Genomic DNA, 17,318 nt, shown 5'->3' with positions numbered 1-17,318 from the left:
AGGAGTGTCCAATACCTGGGTTATTGAAACAGGGCCACTGGGGATAGTCATACAAATTGATAGGCAACCAAGGCCTGTATCTTGTATACCAGCCTTTCTCAACCTTTTTACCCTTGGGGAACCCTTGAAAAAAATTTCAGGTCTCAGCAAACCCCTGCTAAAATGATATTATGGGGAGTCAGTGGAAAGAACACCGCTTATCCCGCGTACACACGGTCGGAAATTCTGGCCAGAAAAAGACCAATGAGAGCTTTTCATCGGAAAATGAGACTGTGTGTATGCTCCATCGGAATTTATCTGTCCGAATTTCCACCAGCCAAAAATTGATAGCATGTTCTCAATTTTCCCGATGGAAAAAATTTCTATCGGTAATTCCGATCGTAGGTATGCAATTCTAAAAAATCACGCATGCTCACTGCTCAGATTCAACTACGAGACAGAAGCTATTGGCTACTGGCTATTGAACTTCCTTTTTCTAGTTCCGTCGTACGTGTTGTACGTCACCGCGTTCTAAACTATCGGAATTTGGTGTGACCGTGTGTAGGCAAGACAGCTTGAGCGGAATTCCATCTGGAAAACCATCAGAGCTTCTTCCGATGAGAATTCCGATCGTGTGTACACGGCATTAGATTGGTGGTCAGCAGAAAGGATGCATCTCTCTCTCCCCCCCCCCCCCCCCCCCCCTGGTTGTCAGAATGCCACTATTCAGACAGTAAAAAAATATCAACAGTTTTATGCCGCTAGCTCTGCGCCAAGTGTTGCTGGATCCAAAACTATGAAGGCACCAGCAGATGGAAGGTCAATCAGCCACAGCTCAAGTAACCCCTAACAATTTTTGGTGGATCCCTAGGGTTTCATGGAACCCTGGTTGAGAATGGCTGTTGTATACAGTGTTAGGGCTACTGTGCACCCACTGCTCATATAATGGGCCCAGTCGTTTGGGGAGAGCTTTGGCAGTTGGGGTCAGAAACACCTGCTAAGACCCTATTTAAAAGCCTGAACAAGTTTTGAGTAGAATCTGTGCTTTGGCCATACAGGGCAAAGCAATAGGCACACTTTAGTGATGCCCAATTCAGTAGACTGTAATTACCTTCCCTTCATTCTCCTGCTATTTTTGGGACTGGGGAACTATGAGCACCACTTCTGATCCTTCCAAGGCACTAAACACAAATGAACCAGCTCCACTGAGTTCAATATACAAGTCCAAAATATGGGTCAGCTTTCCAAGGTGACAATTCTGGTAGTTGGGGATTGGACATTCAGACACCCAGCAACATCACGTAGGGGATAAGAGAGAGTCGTCAGGTTATGTAAACTCAGACCAGAAGCCAGCCTCTAACTTACTAAGGCAGACATATTGCAACTTAAATACTTATCTATTCTTTATCTGTTCTGGTCCGGTCACAATATCCCGCAGCTCTATCTCTCCTGTTTTAGTGAGTGGTTGCTGCAGGGGAAAGGAGGGAGAGTCACTGTTGAGCACTCCCTTACACAGACCTACAGAATCGAATGACTGGACTGGAGAGGATTAAAAAGAGGTAAGTACACAGATCTTTTTTTGATACAGGCAGGGCTGGATTAAAAGTATCATGGGCCTGGTGCTGAGGATTTTGATGGGCCTTTTTATGGAAATAAATAAAATGAAAACATGTTTTTTTGTTAAAGTAAATTAAATATTCTAAACAAACCACTCATTCACAGTGTATGCGCAAGAGAACCCATGTCAATGAGCCCTTCATTTTATTTTTTTATTATTTATGACATTTTTGAATTATTTTCTTCATTTATTATTATTTGTTGGAGTTTTTTTATTTTTTTTCACAATACTTTTTGGGGAGAATGGAGCAGTGGAAGGTGTCAGTACTGCATACACATAGGGGGCCCAGAGCAGGGGGAATCTAATGGACAGTCTGGGGTGATCAGTACATTAACACACACTGACCTACCTACACTGACTTTAACATACATTGACCTACCTACTACGCTGACACTAACACACACTGACCTGTCTCAGCCGGGGTGTCACAGCAGCCAGTCCTCAGAGGAGGAGCCGAGGAGGAGGAGAGGAGAACGGCTTGCCCGAGCGCCAAGTGGGGATGTGGCGCGGCAGCCGCTTTGTAATTCCCGCCTTCTGCATCCAACAGCGTCTATGATGGATGTCACACGTCCCGCGGTCCCGGCATTGGACCAGTGGGACGTCCATCATAGACGTGCAGGCTCCAGAAGGCGGGACCTGCTCTGGCACTCGGCCGCACTCGGCCGCACTCGGCCACACTCGGCGGCGCTCGGGATCAGATTGGTCCTGGCGCTCGCCGCAGCGCTCGGGGCTAACAATGAAGATCCTGCAGAGCTGACACTCGGGGCTTTAGGAGGTCACATTCCGGGCTTCAGCCCCACTAGCCACCCCCTCCCGACGCCCCTGCCTAGGACAGATTTATTGCTCTTCAATCAAGGTATCTTTGGCTGCTATCAGAGGGTCCAAGCCAGGTTTGTCATAGAGCCAACCACTGCTATTCAAAAAACAAAACAAAAAAAGTGACTGCTCTTGCAGGGTCGTAGATGCACTATATTGTCAAAAGTTCACCTTCACATGAACTTTAATGGCATCCCAGTCTTAGTCCGTAGGGTTCAATATTAAGTTGGCCCACCCTTTGCAGATGTAGCACCCTGGTGTTTAGACAGGGTTACTAATAAATTTAGTTTGTCAGGTATTAATCATCCTGACTGATTGTTAGAAGATCAATTGATTCTCCTCTAATTCTGGAATTGCTGCACCTTTTCTCTTCTGTCACTAGATGGCGCTGTGGCTGATGACATCAGAATGACAGGGGGCTTAGCAAGATCAGAGTATGAATGGATGGGATGTCTCAGCCAATTGGCAGTGGTTTCTTTAGTCCCTTGGCCTGCTGAGTGAGCCTATTTATTTGGGGGGGAGTCAGGTGATCAGGGTTCTGTGCCACCTGGACGGTTGTCTGGGTGGATATGTGTTATGTCGCCCCAGGTTGCGAGGCCAAGCCAGAGGCCTATCCCAGGGACACTTGGCTGCTAGGCTGCCTGAGGCCTATCCAGGAGCAGGAGACGCTGCGTAGGGTTGGCACTGCAGGATTGGAGTCCAACCGAGTTGTGAAGGTTCAGCCGGACGGGGAACCAATTGTGGTGGGAGGTGGAGGGGAAGCTGTCGCCACTAAGAGACTATCCACCTTGTTCCTGGAGACTACTGTGAGTAAGCTAGAGCCAGTATCCAAGCAGTCTTCTCACCAGCCAGGGTTGGTGAAGAAGGGGGAAGCTTGAGGAGCATCAAGTGCCAAGCCAGGGACCCAGTAGGACAGCAGGGGTGACGCTTGAGGATCATCGAGTGCCAAGCCAGGGACCCAGTAGGACAGCAGGGGTGACGCTTGAGGATCATCGAGTGCCAAGCCAGGGACCCAGTAGGACAGCAGGGGTGACGCTTGAGGATCATCGAGTGCCAAGCCAGGGACCCAGTAGGACAGCAGGGGTGACGCTTGAGGATCATCGAGTGCCAAGCCAGGGACCCAGTAGGACAGTAGGGGTGACGCTTGAGGGTCATTGAGTGCGCTAGCTGGAAGAGCTCAGGAGATTCAGTGGCGATTGGATCTGGAAGTCTAATGAAAGACTGGGAGCCCAGTGAGTAAAAGTCTACAGTGAGAGACTGCAGTGTAAGAAAATAACTATTCTGTGCTGCCAATAGTTAAATACAACTACCATTAGTGACTGTTACAAGATTGTTGCCATAGGATACAGTGGTCCTACCTATACAGAAGTGGTATCTGGCTGGAGGCCTTCCCCTGCTGTTTACAGCTGTCTACGTATAGAAGTTTCTGAGTCTGCCAATAATCATTGCATCTACTCAAGGGTGTCCTGGCCCTAACCCTCTCTCCCACCATTCTGTTGAGAGACAATACATCTCTTTTGCATTCAAAAAGTGTCTGGCACCCATCACTCCATCTCGCGTCATACCCACAATGCCTTGTAACCCACTTTACAAAGACAGATCTCAGCTATCCCTGACTCTGAAGGTCACCATTAGGCCTTTGGAGGTCCGAGACGTTGCTACACAGCTAAAAGAGCTTCAACTCTTTTGGGAAGGCTGTCCACAAGGTTCAGAAATGCGTGTATGGGGATGTTTCACCATTCTTCCTGGAGCGCATTTGTGAGGTCAATTGAGAGGGCCCGGCTCACAGTCTCCGCTCTAATTCATCCCAAAGGTGTTCTATCAGGTTGAGGCCAGGACTCTGTGCAGGCCAGTCAAGTTCCTCCAACCCAAACTCTCTCATATATGTCTTTATGGACCTTGCTTTGTGCACTGGTGCGCAGTCATGTTGGAGCAGGAAGGGCCCATCCGCAAACTGCTCCCACAAAGATGGGAGTATGAAATTGTCCAAAGAGTCTTGATATGCTGATGGCTTAAGAGTTCCCTTCACTGGAACTAAGGGGCCAAGCCCAACCCCTGAAAAACAGCCCCACACCATAATCTCCCCTCCACCAAATGATTTGGATCAGTGCATAAAGCAAGGTCCATAAAGTGGGAGGGAGTTTGGGGTGGAGGAACTTGACTGGCCTGATGAATTAGAGCGGAGACCACGAGCCAGGCCTTCTCGTCCACATCAGTGCCTGACCTCACAAATGCGCTTCCCATAAACACACTCCTAAACCTTGTGGACAGCCTTCCCAGAAGAGTTGAAGCTGTTATAGTTGCAAAAGGTGGGCCAACTCAATATTGAACCCTATGGACTAAGACTGGGGTGACATTAAAGTTCACATGCGTGTAAAGGTAGGTGTCCCAATACTTTTGACAATATAGTGTATGTCTGGCTGCTACCATGGGGCCAGCAATTCCTTTTAAAGGGTCCACTTCTACTGCAGAATAACTACATTTTTTGGGCATTCTGCACCCTCTCCCTTATGCTGCGTACACACGACCGGACTTTTCGACGGACTTGGTCAGGCGGACTGAAATCCGTCGGACAATTCGATCGTGTGTGGGCTCCAGCAGACTTTTTCTTCCCAAAAGTCCGGCGGACTTAGAAATAAAACTTGCTTCAAATCTTTCCGACGGACTTGAGTCTGGTTAAAAAATCCGGTCGTCTGTGTGCTAGTCCGACGGTCTAAAACCGACGCTAGGGCGGCTATTGGCTACTGGCTATGAACTTCCTCATTCTACGTCATCACGTTCCAATCCGTCTGACTTTTGGCGTGATTGTGTGTGTGGCCAAGTCCGTTCGTTTGAAAGTCCGGCGGACTTCAGCTGCAAAGTCCGTCGGATTGTCGATCGAAAAGTCCGGTCGTGTGTAGGCGGCATTAGAATGAAGTTCAGCAATAAAAGTTGAAAAACTAAAATGACTGGTGGCCAACTTAGGCAACACGCCAAGTGAAGTCCACGTGCCGAACACTGATATGGCAGTTGCTGCCTGGTAGTTCAATGTAAAATGCCCATTGGGTGAGAATGAATACAAAGCTTCCTCTGAATGGCTGACATCATTCGCCCAACCAATCACAGGCAGCTTAGTATTCATGCGTAGAATACTAAGCTTCCTGTGAAGGGCTTAGTGCTGCTCAGCCTGGGAGTGAGATGGGAAATTCCCATCCCATTGCTGGAATATTTCCCCGTATATTGCAATTAGCTGAGGATTATTTACGGTACATACAGTGCTTGGAGCTGCTGCATCCTTTTAGTGAAGTACTTACAATTTGATTGTACAATCTTCTTTAGATCTAATGTAATGAGAGGAAAAACCTATCTGGATACATATATTTTTGTAAATCTGAAGTTGACTGTACAAAGATTGTACGGCCAGATTGCATAGTTGCCAATAGTCACGAAAATCCCGGGACATTCCCAAATTTTCGAGCCTTGTCCCGATTTTAATTTGTCCCATTAATTGTCCCGAATGTTGCCGCTTGTCCCGGGCATCTGAAATTTTGGGCAATCAAGTGTTAATTATTTTGCCGCTTTTAGAACAGCCTGGTCCTCCCTCTACCCCAGAGTGTCCCCCCCCTTGCCTCATTTTGTCCTCCTTGTCTTCCATTGGACAAGGAGGACACATGCTCTTTCTCACGTCATTCATTTGCCGATACTGCAAGCGGGGGCGTGGCTAGTTAGTCCACGTGGATGGAAGGAAGAAGAGGTGTGTGCTGCTGTGTTACTGCGCCTGCGCCTGCTGCGTCAGAGCCAGAGCTCGGAGGAGGTTGCCTCTGTGTTGACACTGCCTCCTCGGCCTAAGAGGGACTGAGGAGGATGAGGACTAACGTCAGAACCACTGTAGCTAGCCAGGCAGAAACTGGCGGACACTCGGCCGCTGGCGCCACGTGGAGGGAGGGAGCGAGCGACTTTTTTTTGCTATGACACACCTACAAACGCATGCCCCGCCCCCTAATTATAATATGACTCCACCTACAACCAAAAAAGTGTCCCGGATTTTTTTTTTGCAATGTTGGCAACTATGAGATTGCAACACATTTGGTGACCTTAAAGCGGGATTCCACCCTAAAGTGGAACCTCCGCTGATCGGATCCCTTCCCCCCTCCAGTGTCACAATTGACACCTTTCAGGGGGGAGGGGGGTGGAGATACCTGTCAAAGACAGGTATTTTCACCCACTTCCGGGCATAGACTCCCGTGGGAGTCTACGCCATTTCCTGCCCTGCCGCGCTGTCTGCTGGGACACACACGGGTCCCAGTGACAGCGCGGAGAATTCCTATTGCGCGGCGCGGCTTGCGCATGCGCAGTAGGGAACCGGGAAGTGAAGCCGATTCGCTTCACTTCCTGATTCCCTCACCTAGAATGGTGACTACAGCAGCCGAGAGCCGAGCGATCGATCGGCCTCGGCTGCCGGCATCGCTGGAACCCGGGACAGGTGAGTGTCCATTTATTAAAAGTCAGCAGCTGTAGTATTTATAGCTGCTGGCTTTTAATATTTTTTTTTTTTGGTGGAATCCCTCTTTAAGTTTATTCGTTTTTCACGTTATTTTTGTTATATTTTATTTCTTTTCTCATTTTATATGTCTTGTTATTTATATTATATTTAGTATTATTATTTTTTTTTTTTTTTTTGTATTACCTGTTAGTATAAGTATATGTCTCTCATGAAAGATTATAAAATAAACTATTTTGCCATCTAAGTATTTATTTTTACTAAGGTAGGGGAAAAAAAGGGACAGTTGATGGCTAAGCTGTGTCAACCTCCTTCACAAACAGCTATTGGCTTTGCCCTAATGAGTAATTGATTGACATGCGCTTCGGACACAAGTCAATACTCCAAGGAGAGCACACTGCTTAAGGAAGGTGACAAATCAATGAATTATTTAAAATTCAGTTGCTATGGATCTAGGTTATCTGTTTATACTCGGAGGAGCTGCAGATGGGTCTTGGTTTTGGGTTGCCTCAGTGCTCTGTGTCTTGCTGGTTGTTAAGGAATTAAGTTAATGTAGAAGCCATGTGTTACATACCACTGGACCCATCTGAAGATTAATAAGTACAAAAGGGACTCAAATTCTCTCTCTACGTCTCAGAGTTCACTAGGAAGCAGCCAAGGAGGACGTCTGACATGAGCTGAGTCTGCAAAAAAAAGAAGACCTGCTTGGTTGTACTTGTGTACGAGTGGTCGGTGATGTGGCCACATTGGATCGGCACATGGAATCTGGACTCGTGCTCACCACAAACTGCGTTTTTTACTCGTAAAGGATCTTCGGCCTCTTTTTTTGACTGGCAACACACCAATTGTAACATGGAAACGCTTACTTAGTTGGGAGACTGGTGGTGGAAAAAGTGGACCGTTTTTTCTCCTGAGAATGGTGAGGACGTCCTTTGGCCATTTACGTTGTTCGTTGGAAGGCTGACCGAATTTTCCTTGGAATGTATCGCCGGCGAGGAGTAGAGGACGTCTTGGAGAAAGACCAGGGCAAGTGGGCACTTCTGCGTAACGTTAACCAGGCAGTGAAACCCAGCACCCTACTACCGGTGAGCGGTGATCTTTGATAGCCTTGCCATGGTGACAGAGGTCCTGGTGTCCTTGAGAGATGTTCTGGGGCAGAAGCTTTATAAGGTTAATAAGGTTCAGAAAGCAGAAGTTTTATAAGGTTCCACTTTAAGTAGTCATTAGCCTTGTTCAGAAAGTTTTCCACTATTAAGATATCCATTTTGGGTGGATTGGCATTGACCAGGTAGGGCTTTTTTTTTTTCCCCCTTTCTTTTGGTGTCCGTGTCTTATTAAGAGGATTTCCTTTCACTTCCTGCCTGGGAGACACAACAGGAAGTGAAGGGAAATGTCTCCAGAATTAGGGAAATGTCTCTTTAACTGTCACTGAATAGATATCCCCTCACCTCCTGGTTTGGTGAAGAGTGGAAAATGCTGAACCTTCCATTTTCAGTCCCATGGACAATGGCCACTAGGAGAAATACGATGAATCTACCCAGGAGGGGGGATGCAGAACATGATGGAAAATCCAAAATCTTACAGTTTCCTCCAGGACAGGGAAAATATTCCAATTTGGACATTTGTTTTCGATAACAGTTGTCTGAGGCAGCCTTTCTTGAAAAAGGTCCCTCCAGAGGTTGCTGGTTCCCTGAGCAATGAGGTTTTTGTGACTCTCATGTAAGCTACCACTGAAAACAATTATCTGGCTGAATGAAAAAGCTGACCATGTATGGGCATGCAATCTGACATGCAACCAGACTTCTAACTACCAGAAGTGGCCATTGAATTCCTAATCTGACTCTAACCTATGCTGATTTTTGAGCCCTAAGCTAAAACTAGCTATAAAATCCTAGACCAGAAGGGACAGGGTTACCTAAAATAACAGGAGCTGTATATACACTCTATTGCAATAAACAGCTTCACCCAGTGGCGTAGCGTGTGTTGTCAGCGCCCAGGGCAAGGCAAGTAACCTGCGCCCCCATCACCGTGTACTTTTAGGGTAATTTCACACTACAACAACTTGGAATCCGACTTGTCAGCCCTCAAGTCAACCTAAGTCGCTTGACATTGGGAATTACATTATAGTCAATGAGAGCCATCTTACTGTACACTAATGAAGTCGCTTCAACTTCAGAAAAGGTTCCTGTACTACTTCAAGGCGACTTCTACCCATAGAATTCAATGGAAGTCGCCTCCAATTCGGATCTCCATCTATATTGAAGCCACTTTACAGGAAAAGAAATTAGTTAACCCAGGCAAATCCCTCCCTGAGAGCTGATCGTTCTCTGATTGGCCACAGCCAAAGTCGCCTGTCCTGGGGGCGACTTGAAGTCGTGTTGTAAGTCGCTCAAAGTCGCGTTGAAGTCTAGCATCTATATTGAAGCGACTTTACAGGAAAATAAATTAGTTTACGCAGGCAAACCCCTCCCTCCTGGAGAGCTGATTATTCTCTGATTGGCCACAGCGAAAGTCGCCTATCCTGGGGTCGATTTGAAGTCACTCGAAGTCGCGTTGAAGTCGCCTTGCAAAGTCACGCTGAAGTCGTGTTGCCCCTGTGTGAATCGGCACTTAGGCTCCCTACACACTAGCAGCTCAAAAAAACGCTAGAAAAAATGCTGGATAATGCTGATATAAGCTTTTTTTGCCACCATTCTTTTTGCAGTGTTTAGGAGAGTTTTCAAAAAAGTGTTTTTAGGAGTGCTAGCATGTTATAAGGAGCAGTGACCGCCGGCATCCTTAACAACCAGCTGGTTACCTAGGAGCTGGACGGCAAGCTGGCTGCCGCTTCCTTAACAATGGATGGGTCATCAGCTGTCAGTGGGGTTCCTTCGGGCCTGGTACGGCATGGACCCCTCCCCACCCCCCCAAATCCAGAACCCCACGCCAAAATGATAATTTCCATTCATATTATCATAGCTCCAAATTGTCTTTCATTTTGGAGGGAGCAGGGGCTAGAGGTGCTGTGACCTAAGGTGGGTGGTGGTGGAGGCAGGGGGATGGTATGCTATGACTTTGGCGGGTGACAGGAAGGAAGGTGCTTTAGAGCAGTGAGGGTCACCCCCTTACACCTCCTTGATGTAGAGTCCAATCCACTCCAATATACTCCCTACAACTTTGGTAGCAACCATGCCCTCTGTGTCCTTCTCCTTTTCTGACACAACACCCATTATTGGCAATCCCAGGTGGCTCCTACTATCTCGGGTTGAGTCCGTAATGAAGGAGGATGAGGAGTCAGATCAAGGCTGAGGAGTGAGGGCCAGCAGTATTAGATGAAGGGTGAGAAGTGGGGGACCCCAGCCTCATATAGGAGGGAAGAGTTGGAGACAGCAGGATTGGATGGGGTTAAGCAGAGCGAGGGGCTAGCAGTGTCAGAACGGGGGTGAGAAGTGAGGACCAATAGCATAGCATAGGGGGAATGGTGGGGGTGGGGGGATGTTGGATGGTAATGGAGGAGGAGGGGATAGCAGTAGCTGATGGTGGGGTAGGAATGCAGGGCAGCATCGCTGGATGGGGGTGAGGAGCAGTGGCCGTCAGTGTTGGATAGGGGGTGAGGAGCAGGGGCTAGCAGGGTCATATGAGGGTGAGGAGCAGGGGACAGCAGCATTAGATTGGTGATAAGGAGCTGCAGGCAGCAGTGTTGGATAGGGGGAAAAGAGCAGGGGATGAAGAGCAGGGGCTGGCAGCGTCAGATGGGGTTGAGCAGCAGGGGCGCCAGCAGTGTTGGATAGGGGGTGAGGAGCAGGGGCTAGCAGCATCATATGAGGGTGATGGTGGGGTAGGAATGCAGGGCAGCATTGCTGGATGGTGGTGAGGAGCAGGGACCAGCAGCATTCGGTGAGGAGAAGGCAGCAGTGTTGGATAATGGGCAAAGAGCAGGGGATGAAGAACAGGGGCTAGCAGGGTCAGATGGGGTTGAGGAGCAGGGGCCAGCAGCATTAGATTGGTGGTGAGGAGCAGCAGGCAGCGGTGTTGGATAGGGGGTGAGGAGTAGGAGACTGCAGTGTGAGGGTGAAGAGTTTGGGACATCAGTGTCAGATGGGGTCAGCATCATGGCTCAGCAGTGTGGCAAAAAGTTTGAGAAGCTAAAAAAATTTTTTTTATATCATTTTGGATAATGTAGGAATAGGTTAGAACCTCTTTGTGGTTTTTACTATTCTCCGGCGGAATTTACCTTAACTTTATTGTCCTGGTGGCAAAGTTGACAACCCCTGTGAGTCAAAGCTAGGGCTCTCCAATCAGCAGCGAGCATGAGCTTTGCTAATTGGAGAGTTCTAATTCTGACTCAGCACGGGGGTCATTTGAGATCTCTGCAGAGAGAGACTACTGTTTGAACACAGGGAGAAAGGGTTCTTCTTTGCAACATACTGGAAGGGGACAGGGTGTAGCTGCTTTCTAAAGAAATGTTACTTTAATTCTTTGGACACCTTTTGATTTTCTCCATTTTACTTCCAAATTTTTGTTAGCTGATTTCAAGTGAAGATTCATATGGGCTTGAAAAACATCATAACTTGATATATAAAAATATTTTGCCACACAAACTCATAAATCACAAAAAAAGTACAAAAAGTGCAGACTGTGCCAAAGGTGAATGAGAATCATCCAATGATGATATGTTGACGTGATAACACACATACAAAGTGTCATCAGTGCTTCTCTCCAGTTTTTTTCCTTCACCAATATGCACTCACCAGAATGCAATAAAATAAGGGATCCAAGTAAAACGTCCGAACTTACAGTAATGGCCGCCAATCCAGACCTTGGATAGGATGGCGTGGCATCAGCACGTAAGGCTCCTCCCTACACGTTTCGTGCTCTTGCACATCATCAGGGGATACACCAACACCAAAGCAGTGAGCAGCCTTACGCGCTGATGCCACCCCGCCATATCCAAGGTCTGGCTCGGCGGCAATTGTAAGTTTGTTCATTTATGTTTGTTTTTACTTGGATGTACATCCCTTATTTTAAATTGTATGTCATAATAAAAAATAAAAAAAACTGCTACACTATAAATCATTTCTCAGGCTCCTTTTGGCGAGCATCTTTTTGACCAGGATTCTGTGCGAGGTGCCATTGTTTTTCGGGAGGAGCAGCTGGATGATTGTTGGGAATTGCCCAAGCTTGATAGATACAATGCCGTTTACCAATGGCATTATGGTGAGTGCATATTGGTGAAGGAAACCACTGGAGTGACTCTATACAGAGGAGCGTTGATGTCACTTTATGTTTGTTATCACATTGGAACATACCAACATTGGATGATTCTCTTTCACCTTTGGCACAGTCTGCACTTAATGCACCTTATCGACTTTTTTGTGATTTATGAGTTTGCGTGACAAAAGATTTTTTGTAAGTTTATTTATGACACTTTGTTGTTAGAGTGTTCTAGCACTGCACTTTTTGTATATTACTGATTCGACTCATAGGGTTGGTCACCTTTGTTCTAGCAGCTTCACCTCTTAGCCCTTGTACACACGGTAGGAGATTCCGGCGGAATGTTTCCAATCGGAGCGTTTTGTCGGATATTCCGACTGTGTGTGGTCTACATCGGACTGTTTCCGTCGGAATATCCGTCGGACCAACTTTTCCAACTTGCCGGAAATATTTTCCGACAAAATGCTCCTATCGGACATACTCCGATCATGTGTAGCCTACTCCGACGGACAAAGTGCCACGCATGCTCAGATCAAATTCCTAGACCAAAGCTATTGGCTACTAGCCTGAACGTAGTCCCGTCCTAATGAAATAACGTCATCACGTTATGTACAATCAGATTTTCCGACAACTTAGTCCGACCGTGTGTATGCAACATCACTTCCGGACCTCGTCCGGAATTAATCCGTCGGAATAACTCCGACGGATTTGGTCGTCGGAATCTCCGACCGTGTGTACAAGGGCTAAAGCACTCACTGTGTTTTATTACTATATACTGTATACCATCATAACTTGATACTTTGAATATGCCTATAAAACCAAAACCAAAGTTCTCAAGTTTTTTTGTTTTATTTTGTTTTTAAAGCAGGAATCTTTTGGCAGGAAGGAACTGAAACTTGGAGTAAAATATCAGAGAATTTACTAATCAACATTTTTTTTGGTTTTCCTATAGGGCGATTATGTCTGGCTGGACCTTAAGACAGGTCGGGAGTTTGATGTACCGGTTGGAGCCGTGGTTAAACTGTCTGATTCTGGGCAGAACCAAGTCTTGGATGATGAAGGAAATGTAAGTCTACTCATTTAGAACAGGGGTCTTTAAACCTTCTAAACAAAGGGCCAGTTTACTGTCCTTAAAACTGGATTCCGCTGCCGATTTTTTTTTTTTCTACCTGTGTCACTGGTGGGCGATTCCTTAGGTGTCTTTGTAGTCACGATCGGCGTCTTTTTAACCCCGGACGTGACGATTTCAGTTGTAAGGATAACTTTTAAAAATGCAGTCCGGCAGTTTCCATTTTCACTGTGGGTGTTTGAAGCCCACAAGCATTTCCTTCCTGGATGCAATGACGCTATGCTCCCAGCACCCACCGCTCCATCCCACGCATGCTCATTGATAGCAGTGAGCAGCGCTGTAAAAGATTCTGGTTGCCATCACGACGGGCGGCGTCCTCGGAAGTTCCCGCCCTGTTGTGATGGCGAAGTAAACATCAAGAGAACAAAGACCGGTGTCACGTGACGCCGAAATCTCACGAGATTTCGGCAGTACAGCGTTCCCCATTGATTCATGGGAACAATGAAAGATACCTCCCAGGGGACTTTGCAGAGACAGGGAAAGGCAACAACCACGCCTACTCCCACGGGAGGAGAGCCCGGAAGTCAGCTTGGAAATGAAAATTAAAAGTTAATTACGCCGATAGTATTTTTAAAAAGGTTCATTTTGGCATCTTTGGAAGAGACACTATGGCTGGTGAGGTTTTCAAAATGTGAGTACAACGCCGCTTTAAGTCTTTAGAGGGGGCCGGACTGTGGCCATAGGGCCTACAAAATGCCCTTGCATCAGTAGGACTAAACAATCCCCTGTCATTGGTAGGAATTGTGCCCCATCATTGGAGTCATTGGGCCCCATTGTTGGTGTCATTGGGAGGAATTGGGCCCTTCATTAGTGTCAGTAAATTAAATAGTGCTCCATTGGCCGAATAAAGGCAAGCAAAGGGTCACATACGGCCTCCGGGCCGCAGTTTGGATACCACTGATTTAGAATCTACCATGTACAGTTCTTCTCTTTGGGTGGTAATCGTCACAGGTTTACATAAAGGAGGACTAATGGAGCTCTTAGTGGACCACAAATCTGGTTTGAGGTTTAAATGCCTGAGTTACCTAAAATGGCTGGTGGCCACCACAAGAACAAGATATTATTTTTGTGAAGGTATGCTCAGTCTGCTGTAGACAGTGGTTTTAATGATGCTTTTCCCTGTAATTCTCTTCCAGACCTTAGGTGGATTTGTTCTTTGAATAGCAGTCTGTGAATGCCAGCCTTATTGGTTAGCTGTTTTGGGTGTAAACTTTTGTTGTTGCAGTGTCAAAGGACACATTGGTGTGTGCCACAGCATTGCCAATATAGCTGGTTCTTTGACTAACTTGTCATTAGTCCAAAACAAATTTATTGAAAAAGTAGAGGTTGATCCAATGCATTTTGGGGGAACTGCCTCCATCTTCCGCAAGGCTGTTGGTACGTGCTAATGGAGATGGACGGACTCCATGGTAGTGCCAGAATTCTTTGTGATGGCAAGTGCATCTTACATGCTGAAATTTGCCACCACAAATAATTCTGGTACTGCCGCATAGTCCATCCATCTCCGTTAGCATGTACCAATACCCCTGAAGAAGGGGACCCTGGGTGCTCCTTCCTTCTTATTCAAGCATTGGTTTTACTGAAGCGACAGCTCCGTCGTATCAGTAATGTGGCAGCCCAGGAAAGCAGAAAGAAACGGCTGCACATCCAGAATTTCTGATTGACGTGCTTATGATTAAGCACCAGATGTATGTGTGAAATGCGTCTACGTGACAACAGTTTGGTGTCTTTGGTGTTATCTTTGTGAAACAAAATAAAAGGCAGTCGGAAGTTCTGGATGTGCAGCTATTTCTTTCTTCTTTCCAAGTTTCCCATGGAGGCGGGCCGGGGCTAGATGCTCCAATAAGCCTCATCTTTATACACCTGGAGCAGCGGTTCTTTTTCTTGTATTGTAAGATTGCAGCCCAAACCTCCTAAGGGTAACCCCTTAGGAGCCTTCACCACTTACCTGCTGAACCACCTAACAACTATCAGTACCAGTCTGAACCAGTCCAGCGTGGTCTCTAGCTCTAATTAGTAACTTGTTATTTTTGGATATTTATTTGGTTGCTTCCATCTACAGGAGCACTGGATCTCCCCCCAGAATGCATCGCACATTAAACCAATGCACCCAACCTCCATCCACGGAGTGGAAGACATGATCCGTCTGGGGGATCTTAATGAAGCTGGAATCCTGCGTAACCTACTCATTAGATATCGGGAACACCTTATCTATGTGAGTATGAAGGGGCTTTATTGTCATATATGCCTGACTGTAATGACAGATGAGTTCACTCTAGCTTTCTTATACCCCATGCACATGGTCGGAATTTCCGACGGAAAAAGTCAGATCGGATTATGTTGTCAGAAAATCCGATCGTGTGTGGGCTCTATCGGACTTTTTCCATTGGAATTTCCAACGGAAAAAGTTTGAGAGCAGGATCTAAAATTTTCCGACAACAAAATCCGATCTGACTTTTTTCCGATCGCGCGTAGAGAATTCCGACGCACAAAGTGCCACGCATGGTCAGAAAAAAATTGGAGACGAAAGCTATTGGCTACTGGCCTCTACGTAGTCCCGTCGTACGTTTTGTACGTCATCTTGTTCAGAACGATCGGATTTTCCGACAACTTTGTCCGACTGTGTGTATGCAACACAAGTTTCAGCCAAAATCCGTCGGAAAAAAATCCAATGGATTTTGTGGTCGGAATGTCCGACCGTGTGTATGGGGCATTACACTTCCAATGCTGCCTCAATAATTCTTATGCCACGTACACACGATCGGAATTCTCGTCGGAAAAAGCTCTGATGGTTTTTCCGATGGAATTCTGCTCAAGCTGTCTTGCCTACACACGGTCACACCAAATTCCGATAGTTTATAACGCGGTGACGTACAACATGTAAGACGGGACTAGAAAAAGGAAGTTCAATAGCCAGTAGCCAATAGCTTCCGTCTCGTAGTTGAATCTGAGCATGCGGAATTACATACACACGATCGGAATTTCCGATAGAAACTTTTTCCGTCTGAAAAATTGAGAACATGTTTTCAAATTTTTGCTGGCGGAAATTCGGACAGCTAAATTCCGATGGAGCATACACACGGTCGCATTTTCCGATGAAAAACTCTCATCTGTCTTTTCCTGGAAGGAATTCCGATCGCATGTACGCGGCACTAGGGACATTTTACTGCGGAGTCAGAAAATGTTTGGCAAACAGTTCCCGTAATTCACTGCATTATGGTCTTTTGAAATGGCTTATAAAATACTTTGTACATTTAAAAGACTAAGCAGGGATGTGTTACAACCTCTGCCAATTTGTTGCTGCTTTCTGTGTCTTCACTGGAGAGATTTCAGATCACTTCCTGCGCTAGTAGCAGGTAGTCTAGCGCTGGCCATAGAAATTTGGCCAGTGGTTCAGCAGGAATTGGAAGAATTTTGATCCATCTATGGGCAGGCTGATTGTACTGAAGTCTAAATCTTTAGGCTGCTTAACAGAAGTTCTAACTCCCTCAAGCTATAAGTTTACCAGAAGTAATTTCCTCCTGCTAGATATTGTTTTTTATTTTTTTTGTGAATTTTTTAAAGGAGCCTACAGAAGATGTGGGAACACTTCCACAGAGGAAGAAGTGAGATGCCATTGTAGAAAGTAACAGAGCTATGATGTGTTTGTTTGACATTTTAATCATTAACCACTTCAGCCCCGGAAGATTTGGCTGCTGAATGACCAGGCCACTTTTTTTTGCGATTCGGCACTGCGTCGCTTTAACTAATAATTACGCGGTTGTGTGACGTTCCACCCAAACAAAATTTATGTCCTTTTTTTCCCCACAAATAGAGCTTTCTTTTGGTGGTATTTGATTGCCTCTGCGATTTATTTATTTTTCGCTATAAACAAAAAAATAACGACAATTTTGAAAAAAAAAACTCAATATTTTGTACTTTTTGCTATAATAAATATCCCCATTTTTTTAAAAAAAAGCTATTTTTTTCTCAGTTTCGGCCGATATGTATTCTTCTACATATTTTTGGTAATAAAAATCTCAATAAACGTATATTGATTGGTTTGCACAAAAGTTATAGCGTCTACAAAATAGGGGATAGATTTATAGCATTTTTATTATTAT

General features: G+C 46.1%; 1 protein-coding gene across 4 annotated transcripts in view; it reads left to right on the top strand.

Annotated features, from left to right (window-relative positions):
- MYO7A (myosin VIIA) overlaps positions 1–17,318 on the top strand; it is a 344,985-nt gene that overhangs the window by 44,315 nt on the left and 283,352 nt on the right. For all 4 annotated transcript variants that reach the window (XM_077451417.1, XM_077451415.1, XM_077451416.1 and 1 more), the window contains 2 exons: positions 13,039–13,152; positions 15,278–15,430. In XM_077451417.1, the coding sequence (XP_077307543.1) occupies positions 13,039–13,152; positions 15,278–15,430 (267 nt within the window). The remainder of the gene's footprint in view (positions 1–13,038; positions 13,153–15,277; positions 15,431–17,318) is intronic.

This window comes from Lithobates pipiens, unplaced genomic scaffold, assembly GCF_037356315.1.
Source record: "Lithobates pipiens isolate NorthernLeopardFrog02 unplaced genomic scaffold, aLitPip1_a1.2 Scaffold_23, whole genome shotgun sequence".
Lineage (NCBI taxonomy): Eukaryota > Metazoa > Chordata > Amphibia > Anura > Ranidae > Lithobates > Lithobates pipiens.
Note: the sequence above shows the minus strand (reverse complement) of the source record. Positions and strands in the feature narration are given on the sequence as shown.